Source organism: Syngnathus floridae, chromosome 2, assembly GCF_059516105.1.
Source record: "Syngnathus floridae isolate MCC-2025c chromosome 2, RoL_Sflo_1.0, whole genome shotgun sequence".
NCBI classification, from domain to species: Eukaryota; Metazoa; Chordata; class Actinopteri; order Syngnathiformes; family Syngnathidae; genus Syngnathus; species Syngnathus floridae.
The window spans coordinates 18,843,674-18,866,000 of record NC_142414.1 but is presented as its reverse complement, the minus strand read 5'-3'; the positions used below and the strand labels follow the sequence as shown (position 1 = coordinate 18,866,000).

General features: G+C 40.6%; 1 protein-coding gene across 1 annotated transcript; it reads right to left on the bottom strand.

Annotated features, from left to right (window-relative positions):
- Positions 1–489: 489 nt before the first annotated feature.
- Positions 490–21,742, bottom strand: atp9a (ATPase phospholipid transporting 9A). Its single transcript, XM_088369026.1, has 28 exons — positions 21,556–21,742; positions 19,150–19,294; positions 17,877–17,990; positions 17,695–17,803; positions 15,906–15,964; positions 15,379–15,430; positions 14,028–14,122; positions 13,823–13,903; positions 13,485–13,560; positions 13,302–13,378; positions 12,965–13,125; positions 12,731–12,873; positions 12,473–12,585; positions 11,629–11,838; positions 10,063–10,224; positions 9,632–9,724; positions 9,086–9,169; positions 7,970–8,140; positions 7,479–7,577; positions 6,430–6,519; positions 6,214–6,358; positions 5,228–5,292; positions 4,655–4,810; positions 3,253–3,317; positions 3,067–3,175; positions 2,920–2,977; positions 2,251–2,454; positions 490–1,442 (listed from the first exon to the last, which is right to left on the bottom strand). The coding sequence occupies exons 1-28, from the start codon at positions 21,621–21,623 to the stop codon at positions 1,306–1,308; spliced, it is 3,141 nt and encodes a 1,046-aa protein (XP_088225152.1). The 5' UTR covers positions 21,624–21,742; the 3' UTR covers positions 490–1,305.
- Positions 21,743–22,327: the final 585 nt, after the last annotated feature.

Genomic DNA, 22,327 nt, shown 5'->3' with positions numbered 1-22,327 from the left:
GGAGTTTGTTCTTCTACACCAAACATTCCAGCAAACCTTCAGGACCTAAAGACAAGGGCCTTCCCCAAACTGTTATTGCAAATTGGAAGAAGCAATCTTCTACATCTTGCTATATTTAAATCTCTGATTGGTCTTCATTGATATGTTATTAAAAATGATATTGGAGACACTGATTGTTTGGATTTTTTTTAGAAACTGCACAATCAATCCATAATTTTGACACTCCTAATAGTTGTACGTAAAAAATATGATAGAAAAACAAAAGTACTCACCATTTAAGGTCAATTACTTGAGTGGAGAGGGATGCTTGCTGAAGGTTTGTGAACTGTCATAAGAATAGAAAAAAAATCATCTTAATGGCAGGATATTAAAAGTTAAAACAATTGCACACTCACCATGATTTTGGAGCCAGATTACATCTTGTGCTTGGTGTTGGATGCTCTTCTTGTAATACACCAGATAGCATGGAAGTCAAACATCGTCCCAGAATAACAAAGCAGGAAATTTATTTACTATCAGCACAATAACACATTTTTGTTTGGCTTGTCCCTTTCACACTACAGGGTGGCATTAAAAAAAAAAAAAAGGTTAATACATAAAAAGTTATTTACAAGCACCCAGATCATGCTTTTCAACTTAATGGAAGCAATAAATAATGTTTTGTTCTCAAATAATAATAACATAAATCACAGTAGGTCACAATAAGATCCAAGGGAACACAGAGAAGGTAAGCAAATAAATATATTGACAATATTAACAACATACAGTATTTAATGTCGTTATGCCTTCTTGTTGAAGCCAGTAAAAGGGATACTTTTTTTTGTTATGGGTTTAGGTCAGTACCACATGAAAGGTGGCCAAAATAATCATGGCTTCGGGGGTGCGGGGGCAGCATAGAAAGACGTTGGGACCAGTTTAGCTCCAGATGCTGCGGGCTTGCTGACATCGGCCGCCTCCACTGCTTGACGCATAAACAAACGTGCCTTTTATGGCCACTCAATTGCTTTGCAAGTGTATAATTCTGAACTGCATTTAGAAGTCACAGTTTGCGGAGTGTGAATCAAGTCTCGAGTTAAGCAATAAAACTAGTGCTGCTTCTAACTGTTCCTTTTTTTTCCTTTTTAAAGAAACATTATGTGCATGAATAAATTAGCAAGACGTGTCGTATTTATTATATAGAGGCAAAACACCCACAATTGTTTAGAATTTAGGATTTGACGTTGCTGTTAAATGTGCCCATGTCACATGTCGTCAATCTGCATTGGTTTGATGATAGCGGACATCCGTCAGGTGGTGGTGCCCCATCTAGGAGGTGAGCTTTGAGTAGCTGGGCGGGGAGAAGCGCCTACGCAGGTATTTGAGGATGTAGAGGGGCAGGCAGCTGACCAGCGTGATGGACGTCACCTTCCACAGGAATGACGGTGTGGTGATGAAGTACACATCTGAAAAACAAGAAACAACGATGAGGATTGGCCATTTTCCCTCAGCACACAGATCTGATACTAGAAACCCCTTAAAACATTATCATTAAAACGTAAACCATTTGATTCCTTTTGTGCATGTAGGAAGGATTGCGTTATTGCTAATCTTTCCATTCTGGAATACTATATATTTCCATGATTTGCTTTGGGTAGAAGTAGATTTAGACTGCCCATCCTCAAAATGTCAATGTGTTTAGCTTAATCCATCCATCCAACAAAGGGGAAAAAAAACCCCCCTCCTTGGTTAGCACAATGGCTAACTGAAACGGGGCATGAAGGCCAACCTTTAAAATCTATTCCTATGCACCTAAATGAAGAAACGTGTTCCGAAAAAAATAAATAAAGGGTACACTTGACCGCATGCCAGCCATGACTTGCAGTGGTGGAGATCTCAAGCTCAAAACGGAGCTCCACAGCCCACATATAGTCTAAAATAAAAGCTAGTAACATTTTGGGTGTTACTCAGCGTGTCCACTCATCAGGAACCAACTATTGTGGTCGTTTGTTTGAAACACCTTGGTAACATTACTGCAGGGACAGCACACCATCTCGCATATATGTAATGTAAAAAAAAAACTGTCCACCAATTTACCATTCGATTTGTTGTTGTAAAACAATTCTTGTTTTCTCTAAGAGCTCAAAAATGAATTACGCTAATATAATCAATCTTAACTATGTGTGTGTATGACTGTGAATACAAAGTCAAAGCGGGTTGCAAGTTCTGTTTCCAAGTCATGAAATACACTCGAGCACACTGAAGGCATCTCACCGATAAAGTCATGCAGAAAGACGAGCGACGCCACGTAACAGGCCAAGCTGAGGAGTTCGGCAACCATCATGAGCCAGTGCCACGTCTGGATGGTCAGCGCCACCATCAGCAGCTCGGTGAGGATGAGTGACGTGAAGGAGATGGCCACAATGTGGACAAACTCGGATTCGAAGAGCAGCAGGGCCCCGTACATGATGATGCTACCTGCGAGCACCAGAAAGTACATGTGGTTTTCATTTGATTGTTTTGGAACATTTTGGGTCCAGAACCTTTTTCTCATACAAATATTTACTATGACTTTTTCTGCCAACCAAAATTAATTCAATGCAAAGAGAGGCTAAGCTAAGAGACGCAATGTAATGTATATTGTCGCAATGTTTAGCAACCTGACAACCAAAAATGGGGTTAAAATGTGTGCAGTATTAAAAGATGGCAAATGTTTACCAACTAATTCTATTTCCAATTTATCAAGTGCAGAAATAAAACCAAACTTGTACAAAAACAAAATTCCAAGAAACTTGTAGAATTGAGTTCGAATGGTCCACAGCATTTAGCAAAAATATTATTAAAATAATATTTTACGATTTGACTTTAACATACTTTTGGTAAAAAAGACAAAGTTAAACTGGCACATTAACGGATAAAATGATTGTCTTAATGCGTTCTTACCTTGATAAATGCTTATTAAAACCCATATTAGAAAAGTCTTAAAGGACAGCGGTCTGCCCTGTAAAAAGAAAAACGATTACAAAATATTTACACGCTGGTTTTGGTATTATCATAAATATTACATTTGTGCAAACATTTGTTAAATACCTTCAACAGGTCTTTGTATAACTCGGGATATAACATGGCCACCTCGGACTTGACGTCTTTGTCCAACACCAGGGAGAAGACGGGGAACATTGTGTAGATGGACGAGTAGCTGAAACATGTGCAACACTTATTAGTACGTGTTGTCACTTTGGCAGAAGGAAACATGGCGGCAACATGTGCGCTCACCCAATAATAAGGAATCCTTGGTAGAGCGGCACTGAAGCAAAATAGAAGACAGATGAGAAGACGGCCTGCGCAACAGAAGAGAGAAGTTGTTGAAGACATAGCAAAGGCATGCAATTTTATTTATATTTATACAACACATTTCATATACAAAGTAACTCGATCTACTTCACATAATTAAAACCACATTAAAAGGCATTTATGTGCATCATAACAGCAATAAGCTACACGACAACAACCCAAAACACTGTAATGTGCCTGCGTGGCCAGTTATGCCAGCAACTGAACAAGAGGCTGAATCTTCCACGTGAACATTCTTGACTGAATTGCAGCACCGCCAAGCAACTAATTTTGGCGTGCGGGGTTGGCATGGCTGATGCAGCATTGAGCTGTCAAGTGCCACGCAGGGCTGCTCCCAGCTGTGGTTGTGCTTGTCCAGACATGTGGAGGAGAACCCCCCCCCCAAACACACACTCCCACTTGAGGCAGTGAGTCATAGGCTCGCCCTCCGTGGCGGCCCCAAGGTTGGACTGGAACACGGTAGTGGTGCTGTGGGGGCGCTCTGACTCATGACCACGCCTTTCTGCCCCACATTGGATGCTTACTCTTGGGTATGGCTGCGTTATTTTCTCTCATTTTTGGCTGAAGAATATATCCGTGTAAAACACATTTGAGTCATTTGAAATAATGATGTTTTTTTTAATCAGAGTTGTAAGTAAATATTTCTAGACGGTTATTCTTTTTTTTCCTCTAGGACAGGGGTGTCAAACTCATTTTTTTCACGGGCCCATTGTAGTCATAGCTTCTTTCGGAGGGCCATTATGACTGTCAACCCAAATAAATGTATGAGCACCTCATTATATACAATAAAAGCTACAAAGAAAACTGACAAATAAGTTGTTTTCAAATCAAACAAGTAAAAACTGGTCAAATATTTTTTTTAAAAAAAAGGATATTATTAAAAGTGAAGGCGATTTGCAATTCTAGTAATGACACATGAATTTGATGCACAATTTGTCTTCGCGGGACACATAAAATGATGTGGCGCACCGTATCTGGCCCCCGGGCCTTGAGTTTGACACCTGTGCTCTAGGACATCAGATTTTTATACTACTATTACTAATTTGTAATATATTTAGCAATATAGTGTAATAAGTGAATTAAGGGTTAGTTTCAGTGACAGGTGGAATTTGTCTTCTGAATTATCATAGCTATAAATTACAACACATAGTAAAGCTCACTCGCCCAAAGTCAGCTGTGAATGGACCCAGCTCATCACTGACCCCAAATACAAGTGCTACAGATGTATGAATGAATGAGTGCATTAGTGAAGTGTATCAGAACTAAAAGGGGGGGAAAAAAAGGACCAAAACGTTAATTGTGGTCTTTCAAAGGTGGCCGATACCTGCATGGTGCTAATGCAAAGGCTCCTATGGATGACAAACTGGCTGAGGGCTGCCGAACGCTTGTAGCTGTTTCGTCCGTGAACCATCAGGAGACGACCCAAATGTTTGAACTGAGTCACAGAGAAGTCTGCGGCCAATGAGGCCTGTTTGCCTTCCTGTCAAACACAAGGAACACAAGTAGGCCAGTGAGGACTTTGTCTACCTGAGGCGCCGCCAAGTACTCTAAAACAATGATTGTTTTTGTGCTCATGAAACAGTCAACAAAAACACACACATAAAAAGTCAGACTTGTTGCAGCTCAGAGCAATGAGATGTACAAATTGTGTACAACAAACATGGGTGCAATTCAGAAGACTGCTGTTAAGAGATTTTTACCAGAAAAAAAATATTGGATAATAGCAGTACTGTCGTGTTTCTGGTATTTAGTCTGCCACTTCTTTGCATGTAAAATAAATCTTGCACACAGACAACGTGAAAATGTTAGTGGACACGACTTCACATTATGTGAACGCGAAACGGATATTGACAGGAAAGGCGAACTTTGAGAGAGGTTTGCTCGCTAAGAGTCTCACTTTTCCCTCCACTCCCACGCCACAGTCGGCTTCCTGGATCATGCTGACATCGTTTCCTCCGTCCCCTAAGAGAAAACAAGAGCCATAGAGGTGTCAGGATTCACATCGACGGAGCTCCGATACGGCGGCTGCTGCTCAAGGCACGCCCTTAATTTGAGATCAGAACCCATCCATGTCTCACAGGCTAACAAAACTTGCATCATGTGAGCAGCCCTGTTCACCCCATCATGTGTTTAGAAGTGTCAAAATGAATCAATTAATTGACAACAAATTAATTATCAAAATTATTGTCTATTTTAATAACAGAGTTTTGGTTTGGAGTCATATTTTTTCAATTTAAGATTGTTCAATTTTGATTTCAGGCACTTAAAATGAATAATTCTCTGATTTCTCTAGTCCTTCATGAAAGCAGATGGATTTATCTTTTGTGTTTAGTCAAATGAAGACATTTGCAAACATCTGCTTTTACTTTAGAAAACAATGACCATCAATCCTGCTTGTGTGATATTGATGTTATTAATGTTAATCACCAAATGAGAAACAAATAAATAAAAATAGTTGGTTAACGAACAGTAATTGGGGAAAATGTTTTTTTAATACGCTAACAAAAATAAAACTGCATCAGATTATTCGACTAAAACTTTTCTTTAAAGTGTTCAACCCCAAAGCAGGTCGCATTCTACTTCATGAATACAACCAAATCCCTCAAGTATTTATATTTTACATCTGCCATGTCTGCGCTGTAGGCAGTGTTTGCACAATACATGTGATGTCAGTTGTCATAATAAAATAAATGACCATTTTATTCTCTTAATGGAAATACCAGATCTGTCAATTTGACCACTGCGCTTGAAAGGAAGCCCAAAAGTAGCATGGCACAAATCTATTAGTTCGGTACGCCTTTGATCATGAAAATGAAGAAAAATCAAATAAAAAATAATGGATGTGAGATCATATCAGCTTGTCCAGTTGTGTTTGCTACGCACCGACAGCACAGGTGAGCTTGCCCGTCCGCTCCTGCAGCAGCCGGATGATCTGAGCCTTCTGGGTAGGAGCGCAGCGGCAGCATACCACGGCGGGACACTGACATGCCAGCTCCATGAACTCGTATTCGTAGTATTTGAGACAAACCTGCAGCATAGGTTTGCGTCGTCAGAAACGTTACCACGTTGTCCTAGCTTGATTACAAGACCTTAGATTACCTCGAGCGAGTCCCCTGATATCACCAGAGCGCAGTCGTGTTTCCTCCTGAAGGCGTTAAGTTCCAGATGGGCCTCTCCTCGTGTGGTCACCTGTCATTTGAAGCAACCGCATTAACAACTGTGCTTGAGCGCACACATCCACAAAAAGTTAACAGTCCTTGCTGGTGTACCTAACATGCCTTCTCATTAACTGGTTTATTGTTAGCTATGGGCAGTTAGTCTGGATAATTTCCAATTCTGTCTATTTTTACTTTTTTTTTTTTTTTTTTAATTAAGACTGGTTTATGTAAGATTTATAATAGTCTATCAGCTTCTGCTTCTTCAGTCAAATCACAATTTTTGCAGGAGCCCCATTAACAAATACTCTGGACTCCACCCCGGTTTAAAATTTACAGCTTCGCAACCTGGATTTCGGCCAGTTAGACTGAGGAAACTGTGTCAGCTTCCAAATGAGACCGAAGACGAGCTCAAATTCATCCCTGACAGCCCGTGGAGTTAATCTGTCATGAAGAGTTACGTTAAGGCCAGAACATCCGCCAGCCGCTGACTTCTCAGACGTCAGCGCGCATCAGGCCTTTGGTGGCGACCAGGAAACTAATCCAGATGTGCGTGTCGCAGGCCCAGTCAGCACTCCCACAGTGTCCACTGGGGCTCAGGTTTTCAAGGCGTGCCAACCATTGTTATTCTCTTCCAGTAAGCACGGTTGTACGCAAACGCTAACCTTAAGTGGGCGGCCCTCTCTTGGAGGTGGCTTGGTGCCAGGCGTTGCGTTGCGAGGGGACCATCAAAGCCAAAAAGCTGAAAAACAAATTAGGAAACGAGGCCTCGGCGTGTTCCCGGCGGGAGCGTTTTGCTCGTTCTCTCCTTCAATTTGCTCTCCTTGACAGTGGCTTGGATGCGTTCACCAGTGGGAAGTGATTGATGCTTTGTGGATGCTGGCTGGGCCTGCTCAAGCGACCGAGCACTCACTAACGGGCCTAGGAGGGGGGGCCGAGGGTTGACGTCTGACAGAGGGTGACCCACCCCGCTAGCGGAATCTCCACACTTACTGGTCTGAAGATGTGGATGTCCTGATTGCGGGTAATCAGGTGGGCATTCTTGGCAGTGCATGTGGCTGTTTCCAGCTTGTCTCCTGTCAGCATCCAAACCTTTGCAGGAAGCAAATAACATGTTTGCATCAATACGTCATGTATTGACAGACAAACGAATAAAAGTGGGTCAATAGCAACACATTGTTTCAATGTATGATGATGATGTTTAAAAAGAACATAGCGTGTATGTAGTGAAGCGCATTCAGGACCAAAAAAATGCAAAACATTTCAATATTGAATTAGTGACTGAGAAAAAAATATTACATCTTTTCTGGTATGGGAAACAGAGCATTAGCGCTGATCTGGACAATTTGTTATTTTACATATTTTACATTTCCATTGATTAAAAAAGACATTCATGGTAATTTCATGATTAATGTATATTTTTAAAAACCTCATCAAGGCCACTCGTGTTTTGATTTGTTGTTTTATATAGAAATGTTGTCCACCTTGATGCCCGCATTGCGAAGGATCTCCAAGGTGGGCCTGACGTCGGCCTGCAGCTGGTCCTCCACACCAGTCAAACACAGGAGCTCCATCTCCATTTCCAGACTTTCAATCACCGTGGCAACCTTAAGGGAGCGGTCGTGCACGCTGAGCTTGGCCTGGACGTAGCGTGCCTGAAGGGAGTCACGGGGAAGACAGATTGAGTCGGATAAAGTGATTTTTTTTTTTTTTTCCTGGTAGCTGCAGTCGAAAAGAGAACGTCAGAAATATGAGCAGATGAGATGCATAAAAAAACACATGCAGACAGTTGGCTGAACTGAAAAAAAGAAAACATTCCAAATATTTCAGTTATAATTAAATAAACGACGTTTGCTCTTTCAAACTGCTTCCAAAGCCACTTCAAGGCGAATTGACGGCCCTCTTGTTGCCGCCGTGGCTCCGCGGTCACTCACCAATGAGATAACGCAAAAACAATCCGCTGGTGACTCATACAGGAAATACAAAGTGTGTGTGCGTGTGTTTGTGACTCACTGCTGCCCACCATCTCAAACACACAATTATACAGTTCAGTAACTCAAGCCTGCGGGGGAGCGACCCCACCCTTCTCGAACAATGAGTGGGACGTGGGGTCACTAGGGAGTTCAAAGGTTAATCTAATCACCAAGCAACAATCGTATTTATTGGGACTGAACATCGAGACAAAAATACTAAACTTTTTGTGCTGCTGTTCTCATGGCAACCGTTTCAAAAGAAAACAATTAATCTTTGTTGTGTTGTACATTATGTTCACATTTTGGGGGCATAAACTTTTGAAAAGCAGGTTCTGGAGTGTAAATTCACACAAGCACATCATGTGCCCCATCGCTATGTACGAGTAGAACAAAAAAGGTCAGGCAAGTAAACTTGCGCTAAGGACATGCACTATTGTTGGCTCAGAAATTCCATTGGAACGTAAACAAATGGTAAAATTGACACATTTTAAACTATGTGGTTTTTAAAACTGGGCTTGAAATGGAAAGGAACTGTGAGGCTAGCTTTGGACCCACAAAAATAAATAAAATAACGATTAAACTAATCAATAACTGCAGGGAATCAGTGTTTCACACTCACAAATGTACCTCAAAATCTTGATACTGCTCCTCAGTTAGGGACTTCTTGGAGACAACCAGGACTCGCAGACCTTCTCTCGCCATGTTCCCGCACTACAAAACAATCAGGAGGTATCAAACACTCTTTTCCAGTTTCATTTCAAGTACAGAGAACCCCCCCCACCCAAAAAAAAAAGAACCAACCTTACAGCTGTAATGACAAATGACTGAATTTATGAAACCCCCACCCCAAATTTTATGCCACAGCTGCCCTAATTTACCAGCATTGGTAATTAAGAAACATTTATCGATGTTTATGTAATGAATAATACTCCATTATGCAAATTCTGACGCTTTAAATTACATTTTAAAACCCAAGAATGATGGTTATTGCTATCTATATATTTTATAATTTACCATTTCTACAAAAACAGTAAAGCACACATTACTATTGATCAAAACATCAATTTGAGTAATTTTCTTGTAATGCTGCGCTAGAGAAAAATATGTAAAACACTAAGCTATTTGATGTGAAAAAAATGAATGTCCAAAAGAAAAAAAAAAAGAAGTGACTACCTCTTCTTCCAGCCAATCATTATACTGGACGATACCAGCCATCACCACATCAGCACCCTTCATGTAGAACGTGATTTCTCCAGTCGATTCATCCTGCAATTGAATTATTATGATGTTTAATTTTATGAGTACCCACTGAAATGTGTTTTTCCAGTTGAAGAGTTTAATATGTTGTGAAATGCATGTGCCTCCTGCGTTTGAGCCGTCAAAAGCAATAAGTCATCTGAACCATTTGCACATTTTAAGACCCCCTGCCTCTTTGTTCCCATGCACAAACTCAAATTAATCTGTCATGTATTTTCTTCTTAAACCCACCCCAATGTGTCGCCTAGCAACAAACACAGCCCAAACTGACAGTAAAACCTTGGTCTGTTTCTGAACTTGCATTCAGGAAACATTCATGGAACAACAACAAGTATATTGGCACTCACTCGCACGATGATGCCCATCCTCTTGCTCTCATAGGTGAAGGGGAAAATTTGCAGGATGCTGAAATTCATTATTTGGCCAGTAGGGGTCCTGAGTTGCATGGAGGACTGATCTCTCCCCACCAGCGTGAGGCCAACGCTCTCTGTCCACTGCACCAGCGACACCTGCAGACAGCGAGTGGAAAAGACCCTGCTTGAGGTTGGACTGACAGAAGACTATTGATCTAAATGCCATTGTGTCACATCAATGCTCCATTACTTGAAATATGAAGGGAAAGGGTGCCCCAGCCTGAAGAGGCTCTTTGATATTTTGGTCACATTCAGCATTAATCAATGTCTGGCGCATTTGGAGCACTTAACGTTATTGATTATTGAAACTTCAGGGACGTTTTTGTAATTAAAATAATGTTTGGAGTGTCAAGGATAGAGGAGGCCAACTACTTCCATTACTGAAGAGCATTTCAGAGAGAAAATAGGGGAGATTAATTAGACCACAACTTGCAAACCAGAAGTTGCATCAAACAACTAATCCATCAACCAATGTGTGACAGGCCTAATGGCAGAGTAGTCAAATACACAGAGCGGCAGAAAACAACATAGGTGACAATATACACAATTAAAGCTATTTGATTTAGACGGTCAGAGGCTATAATAATAAAAAATCCCTGTACGACGATACTTAACGACGAGAAACATCTATTGAACATTCTCACCCAAACGTTAATGCAAGCGAATGTAAAAAAAATATATATATAAGTTCTTCGATGACGATGTGATCTAAACAGTTAAAGCACATGGCCAAGAAAGTGACATCATTGACCAGTACTCCTAAGATAAGCGGCACCAAACTGCCAGAGTTAAAATGTACATCCAACAGTCAATAATGTAAATTGGCACAATATTAAAACTTCCTTTCGGCAGCAGGGAAGCCAGTTTAACTTGCCGAGTTCTGGAATGCGCTTCATGCTACAAATTGCTCATTAACGTCACATACAAAGAGTCGAGTGGTGTCATTTCCTCCAAACAACAAATGTAGGTGGGCTTTTACAATGACAAAAGCAGTGACCCGTGAAATATGTGCTCAAAGGAAACCCAAAAGGGGATAAGTGCAAGAGGCTGGGGAGCACATAAAGGAAATCCGCATTTACGCTCCAGGATGTGGATCACGTTGAATTCAGCAGGTCACTTCCTGGTGTTCAAAGAATGCTCACCATGGAGGACATAAATGTGGGATGACATTTGGCTTGTGACACTTCGAGGAGGAAAGCAGCCGAGTGGAAAAGCCACGGCGACAAACACAGAACGGTCCAGGTTGATGGTGTTATAAAATTAATGTGGGGAAACATGCAAGCAAATCACTCAGCATGGCTGGATGTGTGAGAACATCCAACTCCTGGCTCAACCTGCGTGCGTTTCTTTTCTGAGGGGGACACAATGAAATGACGCATACAGTGGAATCTCCTTACAAATCTGGAGTCAACGTCATGACTTTGCACATCAGAGGATAGACATCTTCACAGGATGTAAAGGAAATTCACTAGAATAGATGGGATTGTGTCTCGGTAGTACCTCATCGGGGCTGGCGGCCTGGTACACCCTGCAGGTGTCTTCATAGTGCTGCTCTGCCTCGGCCTGGTCCGTCACGCCATTGGACTCGTATGTCGGAGTCACGTTGTGCACTAACGCGATGGCTTTCACCGCCTCGTGAACTCTACTGCTGATGGTCTTACGAACTTTTGTGGCCGCGGGGGTCCTGGAGGCCGGAAAGTCATGAGTGGGCTGAGGAGCACACACAGGCCACAGATGAGGACAGATGAGATTATCATGATATATGCAATCTAGAGATGGGCACCATTTATTGATTTTCAGCTGATTGAGTTTAAAGAGGCAATTTGGTGGCTTAAAATTTCATATCAATGATGGTTTGTTGATTTTATTAAATATGCAATGTTTATCTCTACAGCCCGCTTGATTAAAAAAAAAAAAAATCAATTGCTTCACTCATTCCCTCACTCAGGCCATCATGCAACTCAAAAAGTCCAAATGTAATCATTGGAGTCAGAGCGCTACACAAGAATACGCACATGTTTTCAACTAACTAGCTATGTTTTTAATGAAATATGCTTTTTCACTGAGGCCTTTCTATTATTAGCCATTCTGCACGATGCAGAGGTTAATGGCAACGTCATTTAACATGTTGGGGCAGCGCATGGCTTTTGGGTTAATCCTGTTTCCTGCTTCACTAACCTCTGGTGTCAAGGGGGACAAAGCCTATGATCAGAGGTCAGGAAGAATTGAGAGGTACAAACAATCACAAATTGTTGTTGCTTTAAAAAAAAAAAAGGACGTCCTTATTCTCTGTTGGCTCCTGATAGTCAAGCGATAATGTTCTGTCCCTTTCCATGTTTTGTACCTGTGTGTAGGCACTGAACACATGGCTCTGCACTTCATCCATAGAGTCCATCCCGTATGCCACTGTCCCGAGGTGGAGGCGGCGAAACACCATCTCATTTTGAGTGAGCGTTCCTGCCATACAAATAGTCATAGTCATTAAATTCTACTAAATGTGGACCTGAATAAAGCATAAAATGTGTGATCAGTAAGGTTTCTGCTTCAATTTTTTTCACTGAGGCTGATCTGATTTAAATGAGTGATTCTTCTCCTATCCAACCTGTTTTGTCAGTCAGCAAGTAGGAGATGCGGCCCAGCTGTTCGGGTATGGTGCTGGCTCTCACCACCGTGCCGGGTATCTTGGAGTCCTTTTTGATCATCCAACTGAAGACCATCTTTCCCATATCCAGATTGACCCGCAAACTAGGGAAGAACAAGAGCGTGCACACAATGAAATAAAGCCACATGTATAGCATAACTGCAGAGCCACAATGTGGAGGGTTTTATGTCCCACCTGATGGGCACGATGTTGGAAAAAAGGAGTAGGAAGCGCAGGATTTGCAGGTACCAGCGTCCTGCAAAGTGCTGCAGGGCCACCATGACCAGAGACACTACCACCAATGCCCCAAACAGGATCTTAGTCAGGCAGTTCACTTCCAGGTCAAATAAGCCCACCTGACATGAACACAGCAAATCGCCCAATTAAATGTCGCGATTCAATTTGCAATACATTCCGTACTGTAATTAGTCACAATGATCACAGAGGATATTTTCTAAGTGCAATATGCAACAATTTTTATGTTCAACACATACAAGACTGTCATTTGCATGCCTGGTTTCAGCAAACCTACCTTGTGCCTCGGGTTGGATGTGTTCATGACGCTACGCAGCTCTTTGCCGGTATAGATAACAAGCCCCACTACCGTGCCTGTCACACGGGAACCACAGACATTCCAATAACCAATGTTAAGATAAAGATCATTCTTCCAAACCAAACCGCTCAGCACCTACTTTCACATCTTTCAGTAGCTTACCTGAGGCAACCACCGTGCTGGCCCATAGAGTATTCTCAATGCTGAGGCTTTCGTTGATGGGAGGGTCACCATCTTCCTGTAAAAGATGAGATGTTGAGGAAGGTTCTTACATTTCTGAAGTCATGTTTCCACCAAGTATTTTTCTTCAATAAAGAGTAAAAAAAAAAGTTACGTTATTTAAACCATAGTAACTTATTATAGCTATAATAATGATTATTAATTTTATATTTACTGGTAATAAGGGTAAGGTGTTAAACAGAACATTTCCCTGATGAAGTAACACATTGACACAAATCGAAACCTGTTTGCTTCTTAGGACCAGATCATTTTGCACACACCCTGGTGAAAGTTCCAATAAAGTTATGGATGTCGATGTTTGGCTCTTCTGCGTATACGTAGGATCGAATCTGTAGAAGGTCCTACAAGACATCGACAACGTTATTTAGGGGTTGGACATTCATGTTAATTAACGCTATAGTTTGCGTGACTTTTATAAAGTTTTGGAGCGTGGGAATTTTGGTCCATCGCTATTCATGTACTCACTGAGGCGGTCGGCAGCCTCTGCGTGCATGCCACAGGGAGGCGCAGCTTCCAGTCTGTCTCCCCATCCAGTTGATCAGTGCGAAGGAAGCAGGAGCCTGAGCGAGAGAAGACAAAAGCTTATGCCCCATAGAAACACTTCCACCACTCGGGGGTGACAACAGACAAGTGTCAAGAAGTGACATCTCAATTCATGATCTGTGAGCCAAAACAAGTGAAAAATAACATTGGGAGTTTTGCTGACTAGGTTTGGCCACAGTAACTTGTGGGACAGAAACCTGACACCCTGCCACCAAATTTAGTCACTTGAGTCATGTGGCACAAAAAAAAAAGCCCAGTCCTGACTCGGGATCTTCATAATAGACCTAATGGCATCCACATGGAAGGGAGATACCCGCACACTATTTCCAGGAAAACAAATCGGCTGTATTCATTTTCCTGGCCATAAAGTCATAACAACATGCAACCTTGGACATAATTAAAGACACATATGTTGTTGTTGCATTAGTCAAACTTAATCCACATATGATCAGTCAAATGAGGTGCTTTTGTGTAGTGGAACCTTTAAAGTTTAGGTAAACAGAAAGATAGCGGTCTTATTTTTTGGGTTTCTTGTAAATTATTATTATTATTTTTTTAAAAAAGTAGCGTCAGCAATGCCGCCCAAATTTCATAAGAGCACAATATATAAATGTGCTTGGTTTTTCTTTGGCATTCTTATGGCAATCATTCCAAAAAGATAAGACTAAGTAGGTCAATAGGTATTCGGAGATAAAAGTCTGAACAGAAGCACCAATATATAAAAAAAAAAAAATTAAAAAATTTACAAAAAGCTGCATGAAAACACTAAATAAATAAATAAATATGTATGTATTATACTGTATTGTCTAAAAGTGCCTGTTCGTGTAGTTCGTTAAGTGTGTTTAAGTTACGACAAGTTTGATCATGGACCAGCTCATTCCCATTTGCACAATTTTGGAAACGTATCTAAATCTGAAGGATTTCCATCAACCGTGGCCCTGGAATGTATTGTGTTAGAACTTAGTTCCACTGTATGGAAATTATTCCAGTTTTGATTGGGTTTGCACAATTTCATTTGCAAGACTAGCATGAGGAGGAGAGGTCAATGTTTGGTCTCCCTCACGTGAATGTATAACTGGAAGCAGCAACCCCACCCACCCCCCTTCTTCCAACCACGCCAGCTTTGACTGATAGTATAGTACTGGACCCAATTACAATTTAGACATTATAGGACTTCCTGTCCAGGCTCTGGGCTAATCCCTGCACCTCAGCGCCTTTTTTAAACAAGTCATTTCCCCAGCCAGATCTGGATGAATGACCAGCAGATGTTTACCATTTCTCTCTGAGGTCCTTAAAAAGATCATGTCAGCAGGAACACGCTGGTTCTACAAAGAGAGGCAGAAAGAAAAACATCACTTCCAACATCACTTCCTGCTCCTTCACCCCACCCACCTTCCTTCTGCTTTTAAAATGTTTAAATTATCACGTCGCACGTGGCACATTAGTAACATAGCCCCAAAATCTCAACACAGTTCTTCTGGATCACAGAGGCATATTCTCCAAGACGTAATATTAAATCAGTCGGACATGTTGGCGGGCAACATGTGTGACCTTTCCTTCGGCCAGTCATTCAGAAAGACGCTCTTCGTTGGAAACTGAAGTATGCCTCTTATATTTCGTGTGCAAAACACCTAAATGGAGCTGCCATAGCCACACTTTTAATTTTAATGGAAAGCGACTAGATATACTGAGCAGACCTAAAAATGAAGTCAAAATGTACATCAATTTGCTTGGATTAATTGATAAGCATTATGCGGGAGATTTTTCCATTCTTACTGTGCGGAAGCATTTTCAACAAACCTTTTCCACAATTATAAGATCCCCCACTTGAATGTTGCTGCTTTTGATCTTTGCTGTGCCTAACAGGGAAGAGAAAAATACAGAAGACATTAAAGGTAAAACCATCAAACACGTCAAATGTTTCTATCGTTAAAATATGGTTTAGAGTAAACAGCAAAAATATCTCAAATATCAATTGTAGGAGTGCCAGCTGCTTTCCCGCACGCTGACGTTTGGGGGAAGTAATTTTCCATGCAGATCTGAAGGAATGCTGGGGGAGTTGAGCCTTTCTCTCTCATTCCATTTGGAATTAACAGGCAAATTTGTTTGGAGGAGATCACTGACCCCTGGCCTCTGCCGTGACCTCCGGCCAATGCATATGCAAGACATTAAGGCACATATAATATCACTATGCGTCGGGGTTCATGGGAATTCAGTTCTTCTTTGTCCCATTGTGACGACGGCGTTTCTGCTATGACATGCATACAATTGCATTATATCAGAACTTAAAATAATCGTGATTGTAAGTATAAAGAAGTTGTGATGGCAACGTGTCATCCACATTTTGGAGACTGGAGCAAAACAAGTGTGTACAGGGGGCCACTATCATGGAAGCGGGCGGTCATTAGGTTTACGGCTAAAACAAGCTGCCACATCAAAGTGGCCGAGTGATGGAAACCACGAAAGGTTTTTTGCTTTTTTTTTTTTTTTTTATTGTTGCTCACACTTCATACCATGGCCTTGTATACTCATTTTATGTCTCTGCTTTGAATTACACACCGTTTCCCCTCAGAGCCAGTAAGCTTCAACGGGGCCACTCCTTTACATTTAATAGATGTTGAAATGTAGGAAAGGTGACTCAGGTGGAATCTGTCCTAAGTTCCTGTGGAACTATCTTCTAAACCTGTACTGTGTATTTGAAAGCAAACTTCAAAGCCTCCATTAGGACATTTTGGTTTAAATACCAATGCAAACATCTGAAAATACTTATTTTATTGTTTATTATTTCATTGTAGTATGTTTCTGTACACTTGTTTATTTTGTTAAGTGATCCAAAATATACATATGAACCTAACTGTCCAAATCTTAAGTTTAGTTAGTCATTGTGGTATGCAACGCATTAGTAAGCTTGCAGGGGGGTGGAGCTTGACATTCTGCTATCCTGTGATTGGTCAAACGAGAATTATCTGCCTTCTCCAGCATTACAATGGAAGGTATTGAATGTCAAGAAAACACTTAAGTAGAGTGGTTGATAAAAATGAAAAAATATATATGCTTGTCTGTAAGAAAACATAAGATATGATAACACCAGAAGCTTTTGTAGTTCTGGACTTAAAAAAGATGTATGAAAAAAAAAAAAAGTCAATAGTAATTTGATACTTATTTTCTGATGGTTTTAATGCAATTTTGCAACATCAGACTGATGTCAGAAGCAGAGGACATGACCATTTCCCCACATGTATTCAGACACACTTAATTTTTATTGCAGTAATGACCAATTGGAAGTACTGAAATCAGCTTGAGAACAAATCAATAAATGCTCAAAATGTCTTTAAAGTGAAAAAGTATATCCTCATTCTGTGGATGATAGCAATGCATTGTGGGTTTTGCCTATATGTGAAACATCTCCATGTTTTTTCTCCAATAAGTAAAAATATTGAAGATGGATATATGAGATCCGGAGATTTTGTTAAAAGAAATTTGGGGGAAAAAATAAATTGGGAAAAAAAGGTCTTGGCACTTTGAAACTTGACAATTGATTAATTTCCCAATCCTACGCTACCTGACTTTAAGGGCATCCCATGCTTACCTCTCATTGACAGCTTGCTGTAGATCTGCGAGTTCACCTCTTTGTCTCGAATATAGCATCTTATTTCATCAACGGCCTCTCGCATGATGGTGATGGTCAAGACCAGACCCTGTTAAATGAAATTAAAGAACCACATCGTCGGAAAGGTGACTTATTGACTAACAGAGCGAAAGGCCACATACCAAAGGGACCCAGTAGGTGTAGAGGTCACCCAAGCGTAGCTCCTCCACAAACTGAGAGCAGGCCAGCAGCAAGAAGTACAAGTTGAAGAAGTACTTGAACTGATTGAAAAGCACCTGTTGGGGGAGAAGACAGACAGTCACAAAATCCTAATAAGATAACGAGATAATCAAGTACGGTATTTAGGGTGGCTTTCGCTTTACAATCCAGTCTGAACATCCTCATAGGAATACTGAATGGGGATTTCCATCTGCTTTGGTGAAGATACCGGCAACTTGTTGTGAGGGAGAGTTGGAGTTACAATAAGAGCCACTAGAGGGCAGAAGGATTAGAACAGGGGCCAAGGCTTATACATCTGGTACTGTACAGTTGTTTTTTTTAAGGAGGTGGCTGTCTTCCATTGATGTAGTAATTTATTGATGCAATAGCCCCACGTGCATTTGTAACTAGTAAAAAAAAGTATGAATTTTTGCCAGGGAAAATACAGTGCCACTCACACTCGTGTATAAATGTTTGGTGGTGGTCAGAGAGGATAAGACCATTTGCACATGGAGACATTAAATCATTTCAATACCTAAAACATCTTACTGAAATGAATTGTGTCCTGAGATTCAACTGTATGTAAGTTTTAGAAATGCCTGGAGCAGACTACAAAAATGTGTCACTTCCAGTCTAGGAAGGAGAGCAGCAGCCTTAACCAGTATCATAGTCACATTTAACACTCAAGTTACAACCTCATTCAATTCCATTGCCACCAATGTGAGAGATTACTAAAGCTGGGTGCAGGCAAAGAGACCAAATGCTAAGACACACAACAACAAACTTAAAAAGTTCCACTTTGCATTGCAAAAGCCATCTGCTCTTTTGTTTGACAAACAATAACGACTTTCACCAACCTACTGAAGATCCTATCCTAAGACAGCTGAATAGAAAGCAAATGTTCATGCAAAACACAAAACAATCAGAAGTGAAAACAGCACAGCAACCCCCCATCCTTAGGCTCACGTCAAATAAATATGCAGACAAATGGGATGTAACATTTGCAAAGTCATAGTCACATTTGCTGCACTTAATAACAGGCTTAAATGCAAACACGCAACGTAAGAATCCAAAATCTTGTAAACTTACATATATATTAGTTATTTGGTAATAGGAGACAAGGTGCCCTCTTGAGCTGGTTTGTTGTTGTGCGATACAAATAATCGTCCGACTTCTGAATTATATATGTGGTTGTTGGGAAGTGAAATAGAATGGTGACTTTTGAGTGAAACTAACCCCTGGCAGGAAAGTGAAGAAGTTGTACTTCTGGTTGTTGATGACATTCCGGGGGTACCTCTGCTCCCGCTTTTCTGGATGGCCGAGCCACACCGTGCGGGGACGGAAATCGCACATGCCACAACATTTGGACCACGGGCAGCATCTGAAACAAAGGGGGAAGTTAAGTATAACCTGCCAACAATTCAACTGACACCAGATGATACAAACCCAGCCACAAATAGTAGATTTTCATTCATTCAAGACACCAAAACATCAATTTAAACTATTTAAAGACACTGATAAGCACTAAATTGAGTTAAATAAGCAGTTTTACAGCTAATTCACAAAACACTCACCCCACGCCCTTAATGGCGACTTTGTCTTTTTTGTACATTCTCGTTTTGCATATCATCTACATCAATGTTTCGTAACACTTCTTTGTATTCAATTTTAAAGCATGACTTCCTCCATTTGAATGCTGTTTTGAGTCCACCACAGGCAAAAAGCCGTCAGCCAACTACAGTGGCGCCTTGATAGATGTTTAATTCGTTCTGTGAGCAAGCTTGTAACTCAAAACTTTTGTATCTCAAATCATTCCTCCCCAATGAAATGAATTTAAATTCCATTCATCTGTTCTCCAAAATAACCCAAAATGTCAATATGGCAGTATTTAATATTGTTCTTTAAAAAGCATACGGTAATGACATAACACAACAGAATGGCAATAAATAATATTTGGTTTGCTTATGACACAGACATGCTTCTTCTGGTGTGTGTTTTATTTCAAAAATACTTTTAGAACAATTGTAGTCGAGAAAAATGTACTTGTGTGTATGTGTTTCAACTTAAGAATTGCTCCTAATGTATTCGCCATCACATCTTGAGTTAATGTGTGGCCACAAACATAAACCACACAGATGGTTCAACTGCATGTCCATAAAGAGAAAAAAAACTGTGGTTTCATCAGGAAATGGGTGACCACTCCTAAAGTTCAAACCAGGCCTACATTCCATACGAATGAACTCAGTGACCTTGTGATTAATTAATAACTACACTGTGAGTTATAAACCCAGGACAAAAAAAAAAATACTGTGAAACCCAATTTTGAATCCAAACAAAATATCTAGGGATGATATGCTGTTCAAAATAGCACAAAAGATTATGTGTATCATATAAGACATCAAGGCTACCTGCACTGGAATTCAAGTCAGCGAGTATCATAGCAAATAAAAGAATCCCTCTTTTCTTTGTCCTTTGGTTTTGTATGTATTACTATCTTCTATGTCTAATTTAAACGAATGCAAATTAAAATAAGAAATTGAGCTTGTAAGTGAAAATTTGACCATTCCTGCTCTATGGTCCCTTTAAATTACTCTTTTGAAAATAAATTGTGTTTAAAAAAAAAAAAAAGAAATTCGAGCAATTTTGGATTTGACATCATCATTGGATGTCCATCTGACGCAAAAAACCTGATTGAATTCCTTGTTTTGTAATAAGGTTTCATGTCCTGTCATCATGCGATTGAGAAATGTTTCAACCCCGCAGCATTTCCATAATCTTTTGGAAAATGTTCATAGGTGGTTCCCATCATTGACTTTAACATCCAATTATGACGTCATTTCCCCCAATTGCTGACAGGAAGCAGATACAAACAAACAAACAAACAACATTTTGTAAATAAGAGTATTTTAACTACACTGTTGACATTTCAGGGGGGGGGGGGGGGGGGAATAAACAATAAGTTGGGTAAATTGAAAATGGCCAATTAGTTTGTGACTGCGTCTCGTATTTAAGTCACGGATGTGTCATTTTAAAAATTGCAGGTATTAAAACATATGTATCGAAAACATGCATCAATAATTGCAAATCGAAGCCCTCTTCAGTATACGGATTTGCTTTCTATTGATGTTATCGTTCAGTGTCATGATCTGACGATGGTTGTGTTCAATGGATGGCATCACTTTGAGACATTTCAAAACGCCTCTCCATCAATCTGCACTAGGCCTGTCATCCATTTAAATTAGTTAGCGTAAAATCATGTTAATAAGTAAACTTTTTGAGTGGAAAAAGCATTGCTCGGGGCCTACATGTGGGTTGCGTTTGCACTGCAACGAAAAGGCAAATATTGACGTCGTCTTCAAGTGCACTTGCTGCACGCTCTCCCCGGAACAAGGATGTAAGCTATATAAGCTAAGGCTAAAGCTAGCTGCTAAACAGCCACATTAGGACAACACTCTTTACCTGATATATGTATTAAAAACATAGCTATAATCTATACTGCCAATCGTTTAGCAACCCGGAATTTGTACATTGTCCCTCCCCGCTGACAACACAAAGCAATCGTTTGTCTTCAATGAAGATGGCTGCAAATGAAAGCGACAGGGCTGCCAAAATGAACGCGTGTGTCATTTCAACGATCCTTACCCATGTCTGTGTTTGCTGTTGTTTCTCTTTGGCCGCCGGACAGGCTGCAGGGGAATATTGTCGGTCATTCCGGAGAACAGCCGCCGCGGGCACGCAGCCTGGCAGGGGCGGTTCCGAGCTGAGGCTCTCTGGGTGGAGGCTGTCACTTGCACCGTGCCGCTGTCAGAGAGCCGGGGTGGGACACACTAAGCAGAAAATGGGGGAGGAAAAACAAAACGGGTGGGAGACAATAAACAGAACAAGGGGGAGGAAAAAATTAAGAATTTGTACGATGACAGATTCTAAGCTTCATATTCATTATAGATGTTTACAATTACTTGAGCGTGCATATATGATTACCCCAAAACGGGATGAACATCTAATTGGATAGTTGATGGGCAAAATAAGTTTAAACACACTTTCAAATAGTAATTGTCATTCAAAAAATGTTTGATTTAATTCACAGGTCCCAGAAGTATATTGGCCCTATTACAAATAATATAACTTTTTTTCATGTATCTGTGCCAATGATGTAGAGCAAGAGGTTTTCACGAGATGGCCAAAGGAACATATTTAAAGAGGTTAATAAACCCGTGAATTTATTGTTTGGTGGTATGCCTTCTGATTTTTCCTCATGCAAACCATGTGCCTTGGCTCTATTGGGAAACACTGCTAAGAGACTCTTAACATGCATGATAAAATAAGCGTGCAAAATCACCCCAAGATGCAACTCATGGATCTTCTTTCTTTAACATTAACTGCCATTTACTTTAAAACTGCTGTAGTTTCTGTG